General features: G+C 52.2%; 1 protein-coding gene and 1 long non-coding RNA gene across 9 annotated transcripts in view; one reads left to right on the top strand and one right to left on the bottom strand.

The window, feature by feature from the left end:
* The window catches only part of LOC128593584 (uncharacterized), a 66,443-nt gene extending 57,981 nt beyond the window's left edge, over window positions 1–8,462 (top strand). Inside the window, exon 2 of the long non-coding RNA XR_008382382.1 lies at window positions 7,830–8,462. This is a non-coding gene — a long non-coding RNA (uncharacterized LOC128593584). The remainder of the gene's footprint in view (window positions 1–7,829) is intronic.
* Window positions 581–18,940, bottom strand: SLC25A29 (solute carrier family 25 member 29). 8 transcript variants are annotated; one of them, XM_053601679.1, is made up of 6 exons: window positions 18,637–18,940; window positions 10,383–10,426; window positions 9,525–9,695; window positions 4,841–4,916; window positions 2,666–2,749; window positions 581–2,459 (listed from the first exon to the last, which is right to left on the bottom strand). In XM_053601679.1, the coding sequence occupies exons 5-6, from the start codon at window positions 2,726–2,728 to the stop codon at window positions 1,701–1,703; spliced, it is 822 nt and encodes a 273-aa protein (XP_053457654.1). In that variant the 5' UTR covers window positions 2,729–2,749; window positions 4,841–4,916; window positions 9,525–9,695; window positions 10,383–10,426; window positions 18,637–18,940; the 3' UTR covers window positions 581–1,700. The 8 variants fall into 8 exon arrangements, with proteins under 8 accessions (XP_053457654.1, XP_053457653.1, XP_053457655.1 ...); XM_053601678.1 differs by having other exon boundaries at window positions 4,841–4,912; XM_053601680.1 differs by lacking the exon at window positions 4,841–4,916.
* Between the last annotated feature and the right edge of the window lie 4,838 nt (window positions 18,941–23,778).

Here is a 23,778-nt window from a genome sequence, read left to right as displayed (position 1 = left end):
GTGAGACTGTCTCTACAAAAAAAAAAAAAAAAATCCTCTGCTCCCTACCTCCCAGAATTGTTGATGATGTTTAATGATCAGCTCACAGGATGGGAGTGAGGGGAGGCAGAGCAAAATTGCTGGTGGGATGGGCAGTGTGGCCCCCCAAACCTCCAGGAAGCCCTCTCTGACTGCTCAGGCTGGGTTAGGTCCAGTCATGTACAGGCTGCCTGGGTGGCTATCACTCAGACCACCCCTCCTCCAGGAGGCAGTTTCAGGTCCTGCTCCATCCTGCCCCCCTCACCACTAGTCTCCCATTGCTGAGATGGGCAGCACTTTCTGAATGGCTGAGACTACACCCAGCATGTGAATGAGCTCGACATCTTCATCCTCAGGCCTTCCTTAGCTCACCTTGTAGATGGGGAAACCAAGACACTCAAATGCATGCAAAACCTGCCCTGGGTTTCATAGCCAGGGCTGCCTTCAGCTTCCAAAGGCACACAGATCATACAGTTGACCTTTTCAACTCCAGGGTAAGGATGGGGAATGAAATTCCTTCCTCCACAGCACATACAAAGGAAGCTTCAACACTTAAGAAAAAAACACAAAGAATACTTTATTCCCTTGGTTTCTGTACAATAACACCATGCTGCACAGAGCTGAGTCCTGTCCACACTGGGCATAGCCTGCCTCCCGGGATATGGTCCCACTTCCCTGGGATGCAGAGTCTGGAACCCTCTTCTGCCCCAAATGGTCAGCTCTGTGCCCACAATCAGGCCCTCTGTACCCACACAGGGACCCCAGGCACTGAAGAGACTGCTCAGGAGATACCATTTACTGGGGAATGGGAGAACTGACCTTTGGCTTGTGGCCTGTGCTATACAGGCCCAGGGAAGGGCTATCCCATGCTGCTCTCTGTGGGACCCTCTGCACACACTTTGGGATCTGTGACTAGCAGTGATGGGCTAGAGACCCAGGCAGCCATCAGCCAGCCCATGTCCTGACCATTTTCCAGATGGACAGCCAGAAGCCAGAAGGTGAAAGGATGTCCCCTTGCCACAGCTGTATCACAATTTCACTGCAGAGACCTCCCTCCACTGGTCTGTGCACACTCCCCTCCCAGCCCAGGGCCCCCAGCAGACCAGATGGCTTCCTGGTCTACCCTCCAATAGGACCAGCAGTTGGCCATACCACGTGTAGTAGTGCACGTGGAGAAGCTGGGGTGCACCAGCTGAGCAACCAGTTCTGCCACACCAGGAGGCACTCCAAGCTACCCTCTGTCCCTAACAGAGATCAGGGAGGTGGCCAAGAAGTCTTCCTGGAGCTCAGCCAGGTGGAAAGTACAAGAGTCACAGGCCCCTCAACAGCTACTGGTGGCTCATCAGAGACCTATGGGAGCCAGCTTGCAGGGCAGGCGCACAAAGGTGGTGGCTGGGATGCCAGGGCTGGCAGAGGTATCCCAAGTAACATTTCCAGGCACAGTGCTGACTCAGCCATGCATGGTGCTAGGCTCAGTGCAAGAATCATAGTCTCTGACCTTCCTGACTGTATGATGGGGGCATCAGGGTCCCATTTCATACTCCGAGGCCAGTGGAGTAAAATTTGTTGTCAAGGTCACCCAGCTGATGAGCAAAATTCAACCCAGGCCCACAGCATCTGAGCTGAGCTATCAGTCTATGACGAGTTTCTGAAAAGTGGCCCCCGGGGAAGCAGGGTGGTGGTCACAGGCTAGAAGGCTGGGCCAGGGTGCGCCCTGAAGTGGCAGCCGCAGCGGCAGGCATAGTCTCACCCTCAGGCCGGGCCTCCTCGCCCCGCGCATATGTGAGCACCACGGTGACGGTGGCAAAGGTGGCAGCGTTGACTGGGAAGGCACGCAGTAATGTGGACGCCAGCCCCCGCGTAAAGACGCGCCAGCCCTCTGCCTGGTAGCTCTGGCGCACGCAGTCAACAATGCCGCGGTAGCACGGGGCACCCCGTAGACCGTCAGCCTGGAGCCGCGACTTGACCACATCCACAGGGTAAGTAGAGAGCCAGGATGCGATGCCCGCCGTGCCTCCTGCCAGCAGCAGCTTGGGGACCAGCAGGCGGTCACCTGGCTCACAGCCCAGCGAGCGCGTCAGCACGTCATAGGCTAGGAAGTAGACGCCAAAGCTAGGCGTCTCGCGCAGTAGCGTGGCCACCATGCCCCGGTTGACTCCGCGCAGGCCCTCGCGCTGGTAGGTCTGCGCCAGGCAGTCCAGGGAGCCCCGGTAGGCGCGCGCTGGGCCTGCATCCTGCAGCTGCAGCCGCGTCTTGGCCAACTCCATCGGACAGCAGATGACGCACTGGATGGCACCCGCCGCCGCGCCTGCCAGGAACTGGTTCAATGGGGAATCGTGGCCCAAGGCCCGCAGGGTGTTGCCCTGCACACCGAACACGAGCGCGTTGATGAAGGTGAGCCCCATGAGGGGCGAGCCCAGGCCTTTATACAGGCCCAGCACCTGTGGGAATAGAGGTGTGTCAGGGCTACCAGGGTGCCCAGCCCACCTCCCAAGCCCTCATTGCAGGTGGCAGCAGTCACCAGATGCTCATGAGGACCAAGCAGAATTTTATTATGACCCACGTCCTCGTATCTTCTTTCCTAGCTCTCTGACCTGGAGTGGGCTGTTCCCCACCCCTCCACACCAAGTGCACCCAGGCCACTCACGTTCTCCTGCTTGATGATGGACTGGAAGCAGTGCAGAGTGCCTCGGTACTGAGGCTTGTCCATACTCTGGACCTGAAGCCGCACCTGGAAGGAGAGTGCTCCATGAAAAGTAGGCAAGCCAGGGCACCCAGCTCCCCTGGCTGGCATTCAGAATTGCCCTGAGGGTCTCTTGAGGAGGCCCAGGGCAGGATGCCTGAGGCTTTCTGTGGTTTGGAATTCCAGGATGGGGCATGGCCAGGTGTCACTATGTCCACAGGGAAGGGTTTATGGGGGCAGACAGCTACAAGGACAGCCAGCTAGAGACAAGGCGGGGGGGGGTCCCCAAGGTCTCAGACAGGTCAAGGTTAAGCCTCTTGGCTGCACCATGCACTGACAGTAGGCATGAACTACCTCCTGAGACCAATCCATCATACAGGTGACACTTGTCATCCTGCTGAATAACTAGTGTCTCAAACCATAGCTGAAGCTACAGTAGCTCCTAACCTAATATCCACCATGTAACTGTCCCCATTAGGGGCTGGCACTGAGGCAACAGGTATTAAAAGCAATGAGCCCTGGGTCCACGAACTCTTCCCTGGTTTCTGCCAGTAGCCTTTTGGAAAAACAATGGCTATGACTTAATAGAGTAGTGACAAGAGAACAGCGGGACAGCCTCCTAGGGGACCATGTCAGTGGCTCTGGGGCCAGGACACTGGTCAGGCTCAGCTGCCTCAGAGCCCAGTAGCCCAGAACCTCTTATGTATCAAAGGGCTCTTTGTTGCCTGAGAGCTTATCTCTGCTCTTGATAGGCAGCCTCTACAGAGCAGACTGAGAAGGACATTTCCTAAACTTGGAATCCATGTCAACGGGGTGGCAGTAAACTAGGTCAGGTCACCTCAGGAGCTGGCTCCCCAGATCTGACTCAGGGAAGACTATGATACAGCCAAGGCCACAAATGAGTGCCCTCTGTGCCCAGCAGCAAGGGAGCAGGAAGGGCTCCACAGTCATTATCTCTGGGCACCAGCATCGCCCGCCAAATGGGTATATTGCCTCCATTTCTAAGATGGGAAGACTGAGGCTCAGAAGTGTTTTACAGTGTAGGCAAGGCTGGCCTCTCCAGGGACCTGAGCTGCTGGGTTGGTCAGCCTGAGGATGGAGTGGGGATGCTAGAAGGGGAAAGGCCTCATAGGGGAGTAGCCAACCTCAGCCTGAATTCTGGAACCTTTTCCAGTTCTCTCCACCAAAAGATGGATCTTCCATTGGTGAATGAACTTAAAAAATGTTTTGTTACCAAAAAAAGTAGCATCCCTGCTCCCGAGGACTTCAGCAGCTGGTAGCCACTGCAGTGGGCAACCAGTGCACCCTGCAATGATTCACCCACAGAACCTCTCTTGCTGGGGAGTAGGCTGAATTTTCAGAGAAAAGCAAAACTGCTTGCTGAACTTTAATAACATATTAACATCATGAGCTCTGGCTTAGGTTAAGTTTTTGTGATGTGAGGTTTACTTTCCCTTCAATGTTCTGGGGCCTCTGGCAGGACATTTCTGTTTCTCCTGCAGTCCCCAACACTGGCACTAAGAGCACTGTGTTTGTAGAACTAATGTGAGGTAGAGCTGTCCCTTCTTTTCAGATTTTCAATGCCACTCGGGCAGTGTCTGTAAGTCTGTGCAGGTCACAGACATTATCGAATGCCCAGGTCCCACTGGCTCAAGGCAACTCTGCTTCTCCCACCAAAATGGGCAGAGGCCTCTCCCCACTTTGTTTCTGACCTTCGGGGGACCAGGTCTGGGGGTCAACTGTGGCCCAATGGCCCAGGTTTTGTGGTATCTAGAGCTGAGGTTCTTAATATTTTAGGGGTGACAGGATCTTCATTGAGGATTGATGGAAATAGACCCACCCCTGGGGAAGTGGTCATCTGCACACAAGCCCAAGAGGCTCCCAGCTCACCACAGGGCTGGGATACTCCCACATGAAGACCCCTGATCCAGAGGGCTCTGATTTTTCTTGACCAATCCCCTCAAGCCCCCACCCTGAGACCTATGCTGGGCCCACACTCATCTCATACCCTCCCTGTCCCCTGCCAGTCACAGAGGGAACACTGGGGTCAGGGGCAGGTGTGTAGTGAGGTAGGGTCCAGGCCCAGGGTCTGGTTCAGCAAGGAGGGACGGAGAAGAGGTTCACCTGGTCTGTACTTACTAGCGCTCTCCAGGGTGAGGCTTACGCTCATCTACAACAAAGTTACACTTTTGCTACTGATGGAGACAGCCCCTAGCTCAGAAAGTAAAGGCGGTTAAAGCAACACAAAATTTCAACATTACATCCAGGCACGGAGCCCCTGAGGCCAGCCCCCCAACCCTGCCCCTCCCCTGCCCTGGGATGGCTGGCCACCACTTCTTGGTTGGTCAAGATGAAAGCTTACCCTTCCAAATGAAAGCAACTTGTCCCTGACTGTTGTGTCCAGTTAAGCAGGACAGCACAGACTGACATAGACTCAGGTGGCCCCCTGATGTATTCCAGGGTCAATTAAGTTTAAGCCAGGCAAAAGGGGCCCCTGGTGTTAGAAGTTCAGGCTGTTGGACAGTAAAAGCCCTGAGAGAGGGGAGGCAAGAGTTGCTAAGAGAATGGGGGACTTCTAGGGGGCTGGCCTTGTGCTGCTTCTCTTGGGTGGCGGCTCCCAAGGGTGTTTCTGATGATTTACAGACTTTACACCAAGGATATCTGTCTGCACTTTTCTACATGTGTTAAATGTCAACTAAAAACCAATTTAAAAACAACTACACCTGTAGTCCCAGCTACTCGGGAGGCTGAGGCAAGAGAATTGCCTAAGCCCAGGAGTTGGAGGTTGCTGTGAGCTGTGTGACGCCACAGCACTCTAGCAAGGGCGATAAAGTAAGACTCTGTCTCTACAAAAAAAAAAAAAAGAAAGAAAGAAACAACTACAGGGACGGCGCCTGTGGCTCAGTGAGTAGGGCACCAGACCCACATACCAAGGGTGGCAAGTTCGAACTCCGCCCTGGCCAAACTGCAACAAAAAATATCCAGGCATTGTGGTGGGCACCTGTAGTCCCAGCTGCACTGGAGGCCGAGGCAAGAGAATCACATAAGCCCAAGAGCTGGAGGTTGCTGTGAGCTGTGACACCACAGCACTCTACTGAGGGCGACAAAGTGAGACTCTGTCTCTAAAAAATAAAATAAAAACAACTATAGCAGAGGGCGGTGCCTGTGGCTCAAGGAGTAGGGCGCCGGTCCCAAATGCCAGAGGTGGCGGGTTCAAACCCAGCCCCGGCCAAAAAAAAAAAAAAAACTACTATAGCAGAATCAGGCATGGTAGCACATGCCTGAAGTCACTTGGGTGGCTGAGGTGGGAGGGTCACTTCGGCCCAGGAGTTTGAGGCTGCAGTGAGCTATGATGACTCCTCTCACTGCACTCTGGCCTGGGTGACAGGGTGAGACTCTGTCTCAAAATAAGCAAACAACAAAACAAAGAAAATCAATCTCACTTTTGCCAATAGCAAAAAATATACATAGGTAATCTGTGCACATTTTTTTCTTTTTTTTTTGTAGAGACAGAGTCTCACTTTATAGCCCTCGGTAGAGTGCCGTGGCGTCACACAGCTCACAGCAACCTCCAACTCCTGGGCTTAAGCGATTCTCTTGCCTCAGCCTCCCGAGTAGCTGGGACTACAGGCACCCACCACAACGCCCGGCTATTTTTTGGTTGCAGTTCAGCCGGGACCGGGTTTGAACCCGCCACCCTCGGTAAATGGGGCCGGCGCCCTACCCACTGAGCCACAGGCGCCGCCCTGTCTGTGCACATTTTTATCAGCAGAAGTCATTTACAAGGGTTGGGGGAAGGACCTATGAAAAGCTGGATAGTTTCCTTTGACTTTATACATCTCTGTTATGGCTAAAAAAAATTTTTTTTTTGTAGAGACAGAGTCTCACTTTTTTTTTTTTTTTTTTTGAGTCTCACTTTATGGCCCTCAATAGAGTGCCATGGCCTCACACAGCTCACAGCAACTTCCAACTCCTGGGCTTAAGCAATTCTCTTGCCTCAGCCTCCCGAGTAGGTGGGACTACAGGAGCCTGCCACAACACCCAGCTATTTTTTTGTTGCAGTTTGGCTGGGGACGGGTTTAAACTCGGTATATGGGGCCGGTGCCTTACCAACTGAGCCTCAGGCACCGCCCCGGCTAAAAATTTGTTTACAACCTAAATTATTTTTGTAATAGAGAGGAGGGTAAAAAAATGTGGAGAGTAGCACCTGTGGCTCAGTGAGGAGGGCGCCGGCCCCGTGTACCGAGGGTGGTGGGTTCAAACCCAGCCCCAGCCAAATTGCAACAAAATATAGCTGAGCATTGTGGCGGGCGCCTGTAGTCCCAGCTGCTGGGGAGGCTGAGGCAAGAGAATCACCTAAGCTCAAGAACTGGAGGTTGCTGTGAGCTGTGACGCCATGGTACTCTACCATGGGTGGTAAAGTGAGACTCTGTCCCTAAAAAAAAAAAAAAGAATGGAGGGAGGGGGGTGGGGCCTTAGTGTGTGTCACACTTTATGGGGGCAAGACATGATTGCAAGAGGGACTTTACCTAACAATTGTAATCAGTGTAACTGGCTTATTGTACCCTCAATGAATCCCCAACAATAAAAAAAAAAAAAAAAAAAAAAAAAAAGAAAAATGTGGATATACCTGATGATTAAAACATATTTTAAAAATATTACAGGGCAGGCTTGGTGCCTGTAGCTCAGTGGTTAGGGCACTAGCCACATACACTGGGGCTGGCAGGTTTGGACCTGCTCAAACCCAAACCTGTTAAAACAACAATGACAACTACAACAACAACAACAAAACAACAGCCAGGCATTGTGGCGGGTGCCTATAGTCCCAGCTACTTAGGAGGCTAAGGCAAGAGAATCGCTTAAACCCAAGAGTTTGAGGTTGCTGTCAGCTGTCTATCAAGGGCAACATAGTGAGACTCTGTCTCAAAAAAAAAAAAAAAAATCACAGGGCAGGCTGGGCGTGGTGGCTCATGCCTGTAATCCTAGCACTTTGGGAGGCCGAGGCAGGTGGATTGCTTGAGCTCAGGAGTTCGACACCAGTCTGAGCAAGAGTGAGACCTCATCTCTACTAAATGTAGAAAAACGAGCCAGGTATGGTGGCAGGTGCTTAGACCCAGTTTATCAGGAGGCTGAGGCAGTAGGATCGTTTGAACCCAGGGCCTTGTTGCTGTGAGGTAGGCTGACCCTGCTGCAGCACTGTAGCTGGGCAACAGAGTATGTGTCTCCAAAAAAAAAAAAAAAAAAAAAATCACATGGCCTGGGGGGTAGCTAGGTAAGGAAAGGGAGGATTCTGAGGGCAATGTGCAAACTGTAAATACTGATTTATTTAGAAGGAAAGAATTGGCTTTTTCTCCTCTCTACATTTCCCAATTTTCTTTTAATAAGAATGTTTAATTTCCGTAATGGAAAACAGTAAGAGCTACAAGGCCATTGGTAACACTGCTGCATGGGAAGGCAGTGGGAAGGGAAAGCACTCATGACAAGCAGCACCTGGAACTGGAGGGGCAAAGAGTTGATTACCAGGGGTAGGTTTTCTCCCCTTTTGTAACAAACAGCTTGACTTGCCCAGATGTGATGCTGGTGGGCCAGAGTGGCCAAAGGAAAAAAAAAAAAAGTCTCAAATTGATCTTCTCAAAGACCACTCCCCCTGGGCAGCACCTGTGGCTCAAGGAGTAGGGCGCCAGTCCCATATGCCAGAGGTGGCGGGTTCTAAACCTAGCCCCGGCCAGGAAAAAAAACCAAAAAAAAAAAAAAAAAAGTTTCATCAAAGACCACTCCCCCCAGATGCCAGCAAAGTAGGGACTGGGAGACAAAAGCCAGTGAGGTGAGGCGAGGTTCCTGCACCTGAATATCTATAAAGGTTCTAGGCAAGTGCTCAGCAGTTCACATGGACATGGAGGCACCAGGACAAAAGGGAAAAAGTGCTCCCCACCTGACTGGGACTGTGTGAGGGTCCAACAGGGAGCCCACAGAAAGTCTGGCTAGGGCTGGCCAGTTCATAATTCTCCAAGAAGCCAGGCAGAGGAAGGGAATCTGAGTACTTCTTGGCTGGAGACAGCTGCGAGAAGCATTCACAGCACGTGACCACAGATAAAAACACAGTGTAACATGGAGACTGCCAGGCTGTCCTGGGCTACTCCAGTGTAAGGGGCGACCTGTCTGGACAGAAAGTGGGCATGGAGGACAGGCCACGTGGACAGGCTCTGCCAGGGCCTCACTCTAGGCAGGCCTGCATAGGGAACTCAGGGGCCACTGCCTGCCAAGAAAGCCTGGCCCTTCAGCCTCCTCCCCAAATCTGCATGTAGAACTAGCATTTCACTCAACACAAATTATACTGTTGCACACTAAGCACCATCAGGAGTCATGAAAACCTCTCCCAATCCCTCATTTTGCAGATGAGAACATGTGAGCCCAGAGGAACAGTGTACAGTGACTAGCCCAAGGTCATCTGTCAAACCAGTTGGCAGAGGGGCCTAGACCTGCCAGCCCCCAAATAACAAGTTTTCTCTGCCAACAAACACCTGCGCTCACTGAAAAAAGAGACAGAAAGTCTACTTCAGATCCAGCTCAGGGCAATGTGTCTTGCCTTTGGCTTTGTCCTCCCTCCACTAGGAAAAAGTGCCAAGTTCAGTGTTTATAGCAAGTACAAGTCTGGCCTCTTGCCTGCTCTGGGTCCTGGGGAAACAGTAAGGAAGGGTCCTGATTTGGCTAGTTTAATAACATAAAATCCCAACCAAAAACTTATTTGGGAATTTCCAACCAGAGGACATGGATTTCCTTGGTTTGAATTCTGTGGCATCTGAGACCTGGAATTCTAACTTACCACGGCTGACTGAGCCCCTGGCCCAGGGCCTGAGGTCCCAGGGTGTGGCCTACCCTCCAGGGCCCTTCCTTAAGACTCTGGCCATGGGCGGCAACTGAGGCTCAGTAGGTAGGGTGCCGGCCCCATATACCGAGGGTGGCGGGTTCAAACCTGGCCCCAGCCTCGGCCAAACTGCAATAAAAAAAAAAAAAATAGCCAGGCGTTGTGGCGGGCGCCTGTAGTCCCAGCTCCTCAAGAGGCTGAGGCAAGAGAATCACCTAAGAATCGCCATGGCATTCTACCGAGGGCGATAAACAGTCTCTACAGAAAAAAAAAAAAAAAGACTCTGGCCATGGGCACCTCACAGGTGCACATCGGCACTTGGGAAACAACTACTCAGTTTCTTAACAGTGATAATCACCCCTCTCTGAAGATCATGTTAATGGGAAATACTGACAAGTTTTGATTTTTCTGTTTTTCTGTATTTTTTCTCTGAATTCTTCTTTTGTCTAAGAAGCCATCTGGGGAAGTTCTGCATCAGAACAGTGTGGGTGTCCTTGCTCTGCGTGGGAGAAAATGTGCCCTAAACTCCCTGGTCTCAGCCAGCAGTTCCAAGCATAGAGTTGGCCATGAACCAAACATGATTCACCCCTAGCTGGGAGATATCAGGACACATACAGGAGGAAGGTTCAGCTTGGTCCTGTGAAAAAGCAGCTGTCTGCTTGAGCTGCTAGAACTCTCCTTCTACCTTTATTCTGAAACCCAAGGCAAGACTTTGAATGTCTTCCTGACGTTGTATCTTGAAAGGGGCCTCTAGCCACCTCTAATCCTATGGGTCTCTCTCAAGGGTTGAGAAGAAAACAGGGATGACAGACTCACCTTGACAGTGTCAAACGGGTGTCCCACAAGCACTCCTGCCACACCTGGAAGAGGAAAGGGGAATATGTAACCCTATGCCTCAGAAACCTGCGGTGTAGGGTGCTGGGGTAGGATGGGCAAGCACCTGCTGGGCACCAGGCACATCCCAGGAGCTCCTATAATCCTCACATCCAGTGATGTGTAGGAGAGACAGCGACATCCCAAGGTCAAGGCAGCAACTGTCCTACTCAAACCTGGTGTCCTATCCCTCAGCTGCTGCCAATTTCTGACCACAAGTTATCCCCTAGGAGGTTGTACACACTATTCCTGGGATGTCGAGTTGCTTCAAACACCTTCTAGTACAGGCAGGAGGCTCCAGAAATATTGGACTTTAGAGGTCATACCCTCACCCAAACTTGAATTTTCCCTCTGCCACTTACCAGCCAGGTCAGCCCCCAATAAACTCTGCTTCCTCCTCCAGCGGAGACATGGAGTTTTTTTTTTTTTTTTTTTGAGAGAGTCTCACCATGTGACCCTTGGTAGAGTGCTGTGGCATCATAGCTCACAGCAACCTCCAACTCTTGGGCTTAAGCAATTCTCCTGCTTCAGCCTCCCAAGTAGCTGAGATTGCAGGCACCCACCACACCACCCAGCTATTTTTTGGTTGTAGTTGTCCTTGTTGTCTGGCAGGCCCAGGCTGGATTCGAACCCATCAGCTCCGGTGTATGTGGCTGGCGCCCTAGCCAGCCATGGGAGATTAAATGGGATAATGGCCAGGTACTGATGTATAAGCTGACACCTCCACTCTGCTCCCTTTTCCCTCACCACCACCTCCCCATATAGGAGCCAGGGAGACATCTTGTGACTTCACACTCATGCAGGCCTTGCCCTAAATCCAGCCCCCAGCAAAGGACAGAGGTTACCCACCCTCCAAAAAATGGCTCACAAACACTTCTCAGAGTCATGCTTGCTGTGTAGGGTATAAACATTATGGAATCTCACCAGCACCACCCTGAGTAAGGCAGGCTTATTATCTATTTCATGGAAGGAGAAACTGAGATTCAGTGAGGTCAAATAACTGACACTGACTCCCAGGCTTCCCTCCCTAGAGTTTCACAAGTACATCTTTTAGAGTTCTCCTCTAATTGCTAGTGCTGTTTCTGTATAATTAAAACAGCATACATTTGTTGAGTAACAAACAGTAACATTACAACCTGCTGGTTACTGTTCTTAGTTTAATATACGTGCTAACTCTTCCACTTATGAACCTGGTAAAGGACTATTTACCCATTTTACAGATAAGCAAAGCAAGGCACACAGAAGTAATATGCTCATGTCACACAGCTAGGAAATAGGTGGAGCAGGGATTCAAACCTAGACCTTCTGGCCTTGGCACCTTCCTCCTCAACCACTCATCTCCCTTCTCCCCTGCTAGACTCAAGTATCATGTTAGTGTATGGGAGTTACTATGCATCTTCTTTACAAATTATACTTTTAATCCTTATGTAATGTCCTATTCATCCTGTTTAATGCATTAGACCTAAAATCCACTTTGAGGGCGGCGCCTGTGGCTCAGTCGGTAAGGTGCCGGCCCCATATACCAAAGGTGGCGGGTTCAAACCCGGCCCCAGGTCAAACTGCAACCAAAAAAAAAAAATAAATAAATAAAATCCACTTTGATGTTAACTTTGCTGATCCCTGCTTTATTTCTAGTTATATGTGCCTGGTATAGTTTTATTCTTCATTTTTTTTTTTTTTTTGGAGACATGGTCTCACTTTGTTGCCCTCGGTAGAGTGCTGTGACATCAGGGCTCATAGCAACCTCTAATACTTGGACTCAGAGGATCCTCTTGCCTCAGCCTCCCAAGTAGCTGGGACTATAGGTGCACACTGCAATGCCCAGCTATTTTTAGAAACGAGGTCTCACTCTGGCGTGGGCTGGTCTCAAACTTGTAAGCTTAGCCAATCCACCTGCCTCAGTCTTCCAGAGGGCTGGGATTATAGGTGTGAACCACCATGCCTGGCTCATCTTTTTTTTTTTTTTCCTCTTCTTATTTTCCACCATATAGTTGGTGTTTTTTTGAGACCGAGCCTCAAGCTGTCACCCTGGGTAGAGTGCCGTGACATCACAGCTCACAGCAACCTCCAACTCCTGGGCTCAAGCGATTCTCCTGCCTCTATCTCCCAAGTAGCTGGGACTACAGGCGCTGGCCACAACACCCGGCTATTTTTTTTTTTTTTTGTAGAGACAGAGTCTCACTGTACTGCCCTCGGGTAGAGTGCCGTGGCGTCACACGGCTCACAGCAACCTCTAACTCTTGGGCTTACGCGATTCTCTTGCCTCAGCCTCCCAAGCAGCTGGGACTACAGGCGCCCGCCACAACGCCCGGCTATTTTTTGTTGCAGTTTGGCCGGGGCTGGGTTTGAACCCGCCACCCTCGGCATATGGGGCCGGCGCCCTACTCACTGAGCCACAGGCGCCGCCCAACACCCGGCTATTTCTTTTGGTTGCAGCCGTCATTGTTCTTTGGCGGGCCAGGGCTGGATTTGAACCCGTCAGCTCAGGTGTATATGGCTGGCACCTTAGCTGCTTGAGCCACAGGCGCTGAGCCCACCATATAGTTTTGTACAACTCTTAATTTTGAACATTTTTAAGATTTTGTTTTCTTTTGCTCTTTATTTGTTTATTTTTTAAGACACAGTCTCCTCTGTCACCCAACCTACGGTGCCATGGCATTAGCCTAGTTCACAGCAATATCAAACTCCTGGGTTCAAATGATCCTCCTGCCTCAGTCTCCAAAGTAGCTTCAACTGCCTGCCATAATGCCTGGCTAAATTTCCCTATTTTTAGTAGAGATGGGGTCTCACTCTTGCTCAGACTTGTCTCGAACTCCTGAGCTCAAGCAACCCAATCACCTTGGCCCCCCAGAGTACTAGGATTACAGGAGTAAGCCACCACAGTCCGCCAAGGTTTTGTTTTCTAACCCAGTCTGAGGCAGTCTCAGATTTTGCTAAAATAACTGAGGGGTCTGACATTATGCCATCTTTATTTTATGTGAATGATTTATATTACTGTTTAAACTCACATTTTTGATAGTTTGGGCAAATTATTTTTGTCCCCTTCTCTGATTGTTAAATTTGTGTTCACCAAAGAGTTACTTCTTGTTTCTAACACTTTATGAGATTCAGAGTTGACAGTTATTTCCTCTGCTCTCATTTTGGGGTCACTACTCTGATCATTTATTTAGTTGGAGCTTTCTTATTTCCCTTAGATATAACATCTGGGAAAACAGCCTCTGAATTCTTGCTTATCTGCAAAATACTTCTTTTCTTTTTTTTTTTTTGTCTCTGTCTCACTTTGTCACCCTTGGTAGAGTGCCATGGTGTCACAGCGCACAGCAACCTCAAACTCCTAGGCTTAAGCAATTCTCTTGAGTGAGCCTCAGGAGTAGCTGGTACTATAGGCGCCCACCTGTCTATTTTTAGAGACGCCCAGCTGTTTTTAGAGACGAGATCTCGCTCTGGCTCAGGCTGGTCTCAAACCTGTGAGTTCAGGCAATCCACCCATCTCTGCCTCCCAAGTGCTTGGATTACATGGTGCTTGTGAGCCACCATGCCCGGCCAAAATACATTTCTTAATATTGTAAGGAAACAACATTAATGCTTTGGTGAGGCTCCCTGAGCCAGGCCAGGAAAGGTCTACTGTCCCCAGAGTCTTCTGGCTTCCAGTGCCACAGTTGAGAAATCTGCTGCCAATTTTTTTTCTCCCTTGTCAATAACTTATTTATTTCTGTTAGGAAGCTTCTGAGTTTTCTTTTTTTTTTTTTTTTTTGAGACAGAATCTCACTATGTCGTCCTCTGTTGAATGCCTTGGCATCACAGCTCACAGCAACCTCAAACACTTGGGCTTAAGCAATTCTCTTGCCTCAGCCTCCCAAGTAGCTCGGACTACAGGTGCCTGCCACAACACCTGGCTATTTTTTTGTTGTAGTTGTCATTGCTGTTTAGCAGGCCCAGGCCGGGTTCCAACCTGCCAGCCCCAGTGTATGTGGCTGGCGCCCTAACCACTGAGCTATAGGCTCAAGCCAGCTTCTGGGATTTTATCTGGATTTCAGGAATGTCACTAGGAGGTGCCAAGGGTGTGTCTTTTTCTTTAAAGTAACCCTGCCTGGAACTCTACTAAACGCTTCACTCTGCAGACTCATGTCCTGTGTTGATCAGAGAAAAATTCCACTGTTAAATAGTCATCACATTCAGAGCAGGGCATTGTGGCGGGTGCCTGTAGTCCCAGCTGCTGGGGAGGCTGAGGCAAGAGAATCGCGTAAGCCCAAGAGCTGGAGATTGCTGTGAGCGGTGTGATGTCATGGCATTCTACCAAGGGCGGTAAAGTGAGACTCTGTCTCTACAAAAAAAAAAAATATATATATATATATATATTCATCATATTCATGGTCTTCAGACCTGCTTCCCCTCCTCCTTCCAGAACTCCTAACATTCACAGGTGAATGAGAAGACATCCACTAGCCTATCTTTCTCTTCATGACTTCCATCTGTTTTTTGGTCTCTGGGACACATTCTGTTTCTTCCCTTTGACAGGCATCTTCTTTTTTTACTTTATGTTTTGAATTTTCTTTTTCTTTCTTTTTTTTTTTAGACAGAGTCTCACTATGTTGCCCTCGGTAGAGTGCCATGGTGTCACAGCTCAAACTCAAACTCTTGGGCTTGGGCGGCGCCTGTGGCTCAGTCAGTAAGGCGCCGGCCCCATATACCGAGGGTGGCAGGTTCAAACCCGGCCCCGGCCAAACTGCAACCAAAAAATAGCCGGGCGTTGTGGCGGGCGCCTGTAGTCCCAGCTACTTGGGAGGCTGAGGCAAGAGAATCGCTTAGGCCCAGGAATTGGAGGTTGCTGTGAGCTGTGTGAGGCCACGGCACTCTACCGAGGGCCATAAAGTGAGACTCTGTCTCTACAAAAAAAAAAAAACTCTTGGGCTTAAATGATTCTCTTGCCTCAGCCTCCCAAGTAGTTAGGACTACAGGAGCTGACCACAATTCCCGGCTATTTTTTTGTTGCAATTGTCACTGTTGTTTAGCTGGCTGGGGCCAGGTTCAAACCCACCAGCCTCGGTGCATGTGGTTAGCACCATAACCACTGTGCCACAGGTGCCGAGCCTGTTTTGAATTTTCTAAAAATCCTACTTCTAGCTGGGCACGGTGGCTCACACCTATAATCCTAACACTCTGGGAGGCCAAGGCAGGTGGATTGCCTGAGCTCACGGGTTCAGGACTAGGCAGGAAGAGCAAGACACCATCTCTAAAAATAGCTGGGCAGGTGCCTGTAGTCCCAGCTACTCAGGAGTTTGAGGTTGCTGTGAGCTATGACTTCAGAGCATTCTACTGAGGGTGACAAAGGAAGATTCTGTTTTAAAAAAAAAGAAAGGAAGGAAGGAAGAAAGAAAATCCTAATTCTAGAACATCTTTTCTTAGACTATATGTGGATTTCTTGGGTTTTGGAAACCTTGCCCAGGGTGTGCTGCCTGGCCTTCTTTCTCCCTTCAGCTGGGCACCCCCTTCTTGGACCCCATGTGCCCTGAAGCCAGGTGTAGCTGTGGGGATCCCTTCCTGTGGTTGATGCAGGTTGATGCAGGTTGATCTGAGCAGGCTGCAGGGCCTGCCTGCATGGAACCTCCAGGCCCGCAAAGCCTTCCTTAACCCCAGTCACCTTGAGAGCCAGGAAGCCCTGCCTCACATCTCCCTGAGAGGACACTGAGGCCTAACTGACACAGACAGAATCAGCCCCTATCTCCCAACTCACAAGCTACTGCCCTACATAAGCTGGACTCTCAGGGACAACTCCCACCCTATGATCCTTCAGGTTGGAAGGGAACCACTGTCCTTGGTACCTGGCAACACAGGTGGTAGAAAGAGGCAACAAAATGGCAGCTCCGTCCTCCCCACACAGGGACTGGCCCCAGTTAAACTTCTCTCTGTGCCTCTTCCTGTCTATGCCCACAGCTGGGTCCATGAGTTGGGGGAAGCATTCCAACCCTTCCATATTGCAGGGCCTCAGGGATGTCGGCAATCAAAATGCCTGCCCCACCTCCCAAGAGAAGGTTGTACCCCTGACCCACACTAGACCAGTCTGGGCGATGGTCCATCTCCTTCTCAGGAATCTGAATCAAGACCCATCTAGAAGCACTGCCATCAACACACCCTAAGCCTCCAGGCTGAGAGGGGCCCAAACAAGAAGAAACCAGGCAGGAGCCTATGGCTGCCAGTCCTAGGGATTAAGAGGATCTCTTGATGGGCTGTCCACACTGACCAGACCATGCTAGGGGCCTGGAGCTTGGGACACAATCAGATCACTCTCTCCAGCATCCTGGAGCCTGGGAGATAGAGAAGAGTACTGTAGCTCCTCACCGAAATTCCTCTACCACCCCAGGCCTAGGTCTAGCTCTCAGTCTCTCCTTGGTCAGATGAGACCTGGAGTGAGTTCCAGGTGCTTCTATCTTTATTCAGGCCTACCCTTACAGAGCCCGGAGGCACAAGGCCTGGGGGGTAGTTCATGCCTAAGCACTGCATACCAGCCAGCTCAGTAGGGTGCTGGCCCCAGGCCAGGTCCCCAGGTAGGGGCATAAACTCGACCTTCCCCAGGTGGGCCCACGAGGATAAGCAGAAAGGCTTTTCAGGCAGGGGTGTCCTGGTGAGTCAGAATTCAGAGGAAAGACAGCCCACGTGTCTGGGAACCGACCAGGTAGAGTCTCTAAGCCAGCCTGGCGCTGGGAGTATTCCTCCCCCAAGCCCCAGTGTCCTTGGAACACTGGCACTAACTCCTGGGAAGAAAAAATCCACATTCCCCAGGAGGTTGGAAGGGGGCATTGCCCCGCGGACGGCCTCCCACACCCACTAGCTGGGCCTGGGAAGAGGGTCTGGGGACCCGAAGTGCCTGCCCGTCTAGCAGAGAGGAGGAACTACAGGGGTGAGGACCGCGAGAGCGAAATCTGCAGAGGCCACGCCCCCTCCAGCCTCCTCCGGCACCCAGCGTTAGAGAAATCCCCCACTGCTCTGCAGCAAACTCTGGGCTTTCTCCCCCTCCCGCAGCTTCCAGAGGCCCGATTGAGCAACAGGCTGGGACGTTTTTAAATCACATCACTCCCCTGGACACATTCCCTTCTCAATCAGCCTCGGAGAAGGGAAGCTCCGACTTCACCGTTTTAAATGCTTGAGGCCACTGCTAGTCACTCTCTTCCAGTGCTCTCACCGCTGGCCCGTAGCTGAGGCTTTCTCACAGCTAAACCCGAACAGATGAACAGTGGAGAAGAAGGACAGATGGTCGAGGAGGAGAAGCCGCCGACGTTAGAGCTGGGCTGGACAGGACCCTAGGATAACCAGCCAGCCCTCTCCGCCCGCAGGCAGGGCCCGCCACGTCAACTCATCCCCCAATTCTGAAGACTTACCTAGTATCTCTATCAATACCTGTTGAATAAATCAACCCTCAAAGCAAAAGAAAAGAAACTAAATGCCAAACAGGGAAGTGCGGGGCCCAGCGCTCACGATAGGGTCACAGACAGAGCCTGGCCTGCACACCCACTCAGGCCCTCCAGAGCCGAGGCCTGGCCTCGGTGAAGGTGCCCCTACATCAGCTCGCTCCTAACTCCCGTGGGGATGCCAGCCACTCACAGAACGGTGGGGAGGAGGCGCACGCCAAAGCGTGAGTAGGCGCCGCAATCTCGCCAAACAGCGCCCACCAAGCAGCCTGCTGAGGATTCGCCAGATTGCCCCAACCCCGCCCAGATGGCTGCAGAGGACCGGGTGGAGACAGCTACAAATTTCATGGCCAGGGGAAAGGACCCTGCTCCCCGTGGGCTGAGGTTGGAGATGGGGAAGGGGAGGAGATGAGCCCTCCTCTGGGCGTCCGCTGGCCTCGGGCGAGGAGAGCGCAGGAGACAGCGAGGCATCCTTCAGGCAGTCTCTGACTTCGAAAGCTACAGCGCTGAACCCGGGCACCAAACCTCCCGGCTGCACGTGTCCCAAAGGGCTAAAAAGACACCTACCCCGGTGGACAGTGTGCTAGGCTCCCCCCGGGTCTGAAGTCAATTTACGCCCACCAGAACCGGAAGAGACAAGAGTATTGTTATCTCCATTTTACAGACCTCAGCCAGAGGGTGAGCCGCTGGGCCGAGAGCTTGCAGGTGAGCTGGGCTGGCCTACCACCCCAGACGGCTCGCTCCGGCCCCCTGAGATCTACAGCTCAGACAGAGCCCGTCTTCCTCCTTACCCCCAGCACATCCAGCCAGGAAGTCGAGCGCCATTGCCGGATCCCCAGTGAGGCCGCCCTCCCTCGTCGTCCTTCTCCTCCTCTGGCCCCTGGCCGGGGTGGGCAACGTCAGGAAGCCCCGGGCTTGCAGTGCTGGGGCTCGGCCTGACCGCCGCCTTCTGGCGCAGAGCCCGGGGCGGGCTGGGTTAGGGAGACCGCAGCTCCGCACACGACTCCTCGTCCCGCACTCGTCGCTCGCTAGCTGGCTCGCTAGTCCTCCCGGCCGTGAGCCTGCTGGCCGCCCGCGGTCCCTCACCTCGGGCCGAGCGCCCCGCCCCTCTGGCCCGACCGTCAGCTCTGGCGGGGGCTCAGAGCGAAGCCAATGGGCGAGCGAGGCACAGACAACACCCAGGTCCTTGCGCGCAACCGCCGCGCCCCATTGGCTGGGCGTGCCCGGGCGGCAGGGGCGGGGCGGACGTAGCGGGCAGTGGAGTGGGGGGGGACGCAGAGGCGCCTCAGACAAAGAGTGTGCTTGGTGCGCCCGCCCGCTCGGCCCGGGCAGGAGAGGGAATGCGGTGCGGTGCGCTGCTCGCTGTTCGCGAGTGGCGGGGCTCGTTCGGGCTGCTAGCTCAAGACTTGATTACTGCCTGCACGGGCCCGGAAGCCTCCCGGAGTGCACTATGCAGGGCGCCGCTCGCTCCGGACTGGGCCCGGTAGCCTTAGACCTAGGTTCGGATCCCGACTCTGCCGCAGAACCTGCGGTCTTCGCCTGTGTAATGGGGACAGTGACTGCTGCTATAACCGACGGGGACCCTCAGGACCCTCCACGTTCGGCAGTCTCAGACACCACTAGTTGTGAAACTCCTCCAGCGGCAAACGGCTCCCTCGAGGAACCTTCGCCCGTCTGGCCTGTGCGCCCACCTGGGGGTGGCTTCAGGGGCTTCTGATCTCCTGGCTAAACACGCGGGGTTCAGAGGGTCCGAGAGCGCCTGGGTTCTTCCCGCAGGGCCGGAGGCCGGATTTGGGGCCCAGGGAACTTTGAAACCAAAGGGGGCGCAGGGCGTGGCCAGCCGTTCGGGAAATTGCACCTTCCCTTGGACTGCGAAGTCGCTGAAGGTTGTGGATCCCGGGACGTTCCAGGCCTGGGGCGAGAGCTGCGGGACAGATCCCAACAAATCGGGCCGCACCTATCGGCGGGGGCCAGGCGCTGTGTGACCAGAGGGGCAGGACATCGGGCCGCGCGTGACTCTGAGATGGGGCCTCAGGGTGGATCGGCCGGCCCCGGGCAGGGCGACCCCCGCGGAGAGGGGCGAGTGCTTCTCTCTAGGTCACCCTCGGTGTCCACGCGGCCGGGGGTGGAGGGGTATATGACAGCCGAGTCAGGAGTCCCAGACATTCGCCGTGACAAGGGATCCCTGTCCCTTGAAAGGGCCCCAGTTGGCAACTACCCCTTCCCCATTTTCCTGTGCACTTCTGGAGGTCTAGACGGTTTAGGGCCGGGCCAAGCACTTTTGCCTTCGCAGTGAGAGTCAGATAAAAAGCCTTAGCCAGGGGCGGCGCCTGTGGCTCAGTGAGTAAGGGCGCCGGCCCCATGTACCGAGGGTGGCGGGTTCAAACCCGGCCCCGGCCAAACTGCAACAAAAAAATAGCCGGGCTCTGTGGCGGGCGCCTGTAGTCCCAGCTACTCGGGAGGCTGAGGCAAGAGAATCGCATAAGCCCAAGAGTTAGAGGTTGCTGTGAGCCGTGTGACGCCACGGCACTCTACCGGAGGGCGGTACAGTGAGACTCTGTCTCTACAAAAAAAAAAAAAAAAAAGCCTTAGGCCAGGCCCAACTTCCTTCTTCAGGGCCTGTGGAAGGAAGAAGGGCCTATGCCACGTTTCCAGGTTCCAGATCACACTCTTCTTTTTTTTTTTTAAACAGAGTGTCAGTTTGTAGCCCAGAGTAGAGTGCTATGGCGTCAAAGCTCACAGTAACCTCAAACTCTTGGGCTTAAGCAATTCTTTTGCCTCAGCCTCCCAAGTAGCTGGGACTATAGGTGCCCAGCTTTTTTGTTTTGTTTTGTTTAGAGACAAGGTCTTGCTCTGGCTCAGGCTGGTCTTGAACCTGTGAGTTCAGGCAATCCACCTGTCGAGGCCTCCCAGAGTACTAGGGATTACAGGCGTGATTACAGCCTCACCTGGCCTTCACACTGTTCTTTTATAATCATGTTACTGTTTCTGAAATCAGGGTGGGGATTACAGTGGTTATGTATTTCAAAGAGCAGCGGTTCTCAACCTGTGGGTCGCACCCACAGGAACTGTATTAAAGGGCCGCGGCATTAGGAAAGTTGAGAACCACTGTCATAGAGGGACAGATCTTAAAGGTTCAACGGTGAAGCCTGGTGATACAGAGGCCAAGGGACTCCAGTGCTCATGTTGGGGTTCCTTTTAGTCTTAGATTCTAAATAGACCATTCTTTAAGCAGAGACTCAAACCCCAGGTCTGCTGACTCCTAGTCCAGTGCTTGTGATGGCTGGTGGGCCCTGAACTAGGAGGCCTGGGTTTGAATGTCGCCAGCCTCTCTGATCCAGGCAGGTGTTGGGGGTAGAGTGACCCATAGGCTAGAAAAGCAGTGATCTGTGGGCTCTAGGAGTTGGCTGTGGGGATACTCAGGTGCCTGGAGGCCTCCTGAGAATGTGATGATTAAACTGGACAGCCTATATCTGGTCACTTGCTATTACGAGCAGGTGTCCTCCCTAGGTTGTCAGAAGGCTCAGGAGATGAATGCTTGCAGCATTCATCCCTGTTTCTGGAGGTTTGGGAGGAAAATCCAGCACATTAATGGGGCAGTAAGGAGAATGATTGTGGAAAAATTGATAAGGAGGTTCGGCACCTGTAGCTCAGGCAGCTAGGACGCCAGCTACATACACCGGAGCTGTCAGGTTCAAATCCAGCCCGGGCCAAAAAATAGCTGGGTGTTGTGATGGGCACCTGTAGTCCCAGCCACTTGGGAGGCTGAGGCAAGAGAATCGCTTGAGCCCAGGAGTTTGAGGTTGTTGTAAGCTGTGATGCCATGGCACTCTACCCAGCACTCTACCCGAGGGCGGTACAGTGAGACTCTGTCTCTAAAAAAAAACCCTGAGGGCAGGTCTAGGTGCCTCTTCACCTCGGTGTGCTTCCAGAACCTGTTCAGTTGGTATCAAGGGAGCAGGATGAGGACAGGCACTGGGAGGGCACAGGTTCTCCCTAAATAGTCCCATATTTCTCTGCTGCTTGAGAATCAGTCTCTCAGGTGGTACCGAAAACACACAGCTGGACAGACACAAATCCCTGACTTTGTTTGGACACAGTGGGCTCAAGCCTGTAGTCGCAGGACTTTGGGAGGCCAAGTTGGGGGGATGGCTTAAGGCTGGGAGATTGAGGCCAGCCTGGGCAACATAGCAAGTCTGCATCTACTAAATAAATAAATGAAACAATAAAAAATAAAAGCAAGTCTGACCTCCAAGGCAGGGTTTCAGTACTTCAGTGGCAGTCAGAAAGAGATCAGAAAGGAATATAAAGAAGTCTTTGCTGCCAAGTACACGAGTACATGATGCCCATATCTTGGAACCTACATTATTATGTCAGCAGTTGGGTTCCGTGTCTTTTGTTCTGTTTCATTTCCTGAGGATAAAGTTACAGCACAGAATGTACTTTTTGCAACTTGCTGTGTTCCAGAGTCCTAGACTGCCCCATCCCTGGGGAGGCTGCTGCAGAGGGCTCTATCTGGCCCTGAGGACCCCAGCCTTTAAGGGACAGGAGATGTCTGAGGATCCCAAGGAGGGACCAAGGGTCACGTAGTTTACAGAAAAGTGTGTGTTAGAGTTTTTATTTTATCCAGTTTTTATACTTTGGTACACAAGACAGGTTCGGTGTGGGAAAACTAGAAACACCAGCAGGCAAGTTGCTTCTGGCAGTTCCCCACTCTGGAGTAACAGAAGCTATAGGTGCCCTAAAAGGAGTTTTTTGGGCCTGGGATGGGAAGAGAGGATAGAGCTTGGGGTACCATAGGGTGAGTTTTGGGTAAGAGACTGAGGCACCAGCTGTGTAGACCTTACAGGGAGTGAGGCTACATAGGAGAGTGTACAGGGTGGGAACTGGGGACAAGCGCAGGTGTTGACACAGGATGGGAGCCACTTGGGAAGCTTGCACATGTCCTGGGAAAAGATTCAAGGGAAGAGTGAGCTGTCAATTGTCTCCTGTCTCACGTGGAATAAAACCCAAGCCTAAGGCCATGGCCTTTAAGGCCTAAGGTGACGTGGCTGTAGCATCACCCCCTCTGGCCTTTTATACTCTTCCCACCTCAGGACCTTTGCACTGGCTGCTTCCTTTGCCTGGGAGGCTTCCACCCAGCCTTCCATGGATCATCTCTAGAACTCCGGTCCCTCCTCAATTCTCACCCCTTCAGCAGGGACTTGCCTGACCCTCTGCGGTGCTCTGAATGTCTATATGCCCCACTCCCTCACAAGATTCCTAGATTGAAGTCTTAACCCCTAAGGTGATGGCTTTAGGAGGTGACTATGTCATGAGAAAATGTGATTTTCAGCCTTAGAAGAGCCCCTCCAGGATGTTCCTGGCCTCTTCCACCCTGTGAGGATAGCAAGAAGGCATGGTCTGCCAATGAGAAAGCTGGTCCTTCCCAGACCCTGAATGTGCTAGCACCTTCATCTTATACTTTCCAACCTCCAGAAGTGTGAGAAATAAATTTCTTTTTATAAGCCCCCAAGCTTATGGCATTTTTTTTTTTTAATTTTGAGACAGGGTCTTACTCTGTTGCCTAGGCCAGAGTGCTGTGGCATCAGTCTAGCTCACAGCAACTTCAAACTTCTGGATTGAAGTGATCCTCCTGCCTCAGCCTCCTGAGTAGCTGGGACTATAGGTGTCTGCCATGATACACCTGGCTAATTTTTTCTATTTTTAGCAAGAGTCTCACTCTTGCTCAGGCTGGTCTTGGACTCATGAGCTGAAATGATCCTCCTGCTTCAGCCTTCTAGAGTGTTAGGATTACAGGTACAAGCTACCACACCCTCCCAAGTTTATATATATTTTTTGTCATAGACTGAATGGACTGAGACCCCCACACAGACACATTGTAGTCTAGAGTAGAGAGCCTTGCAGCAACCCCATTATTCATTTCCCTATGT

This window comes from Nycticebus coucang, chromosome 9 (genome assembly GCF_027406575.1).
Source record: "Nycticebus coucang isolate mNycCou1 chromosome 9, mNycCou1.pri, whole genome shotgun sequence".
Lineage (NCBI taxonomy): Eukaryota > Metazoa > Chordata > Mammalia > Primates > Lorisidae > Nycticebus > Nycticebus coucang.
This window is presented reverse-complemented; position numbering and strand designations above follow the sequence as displayed.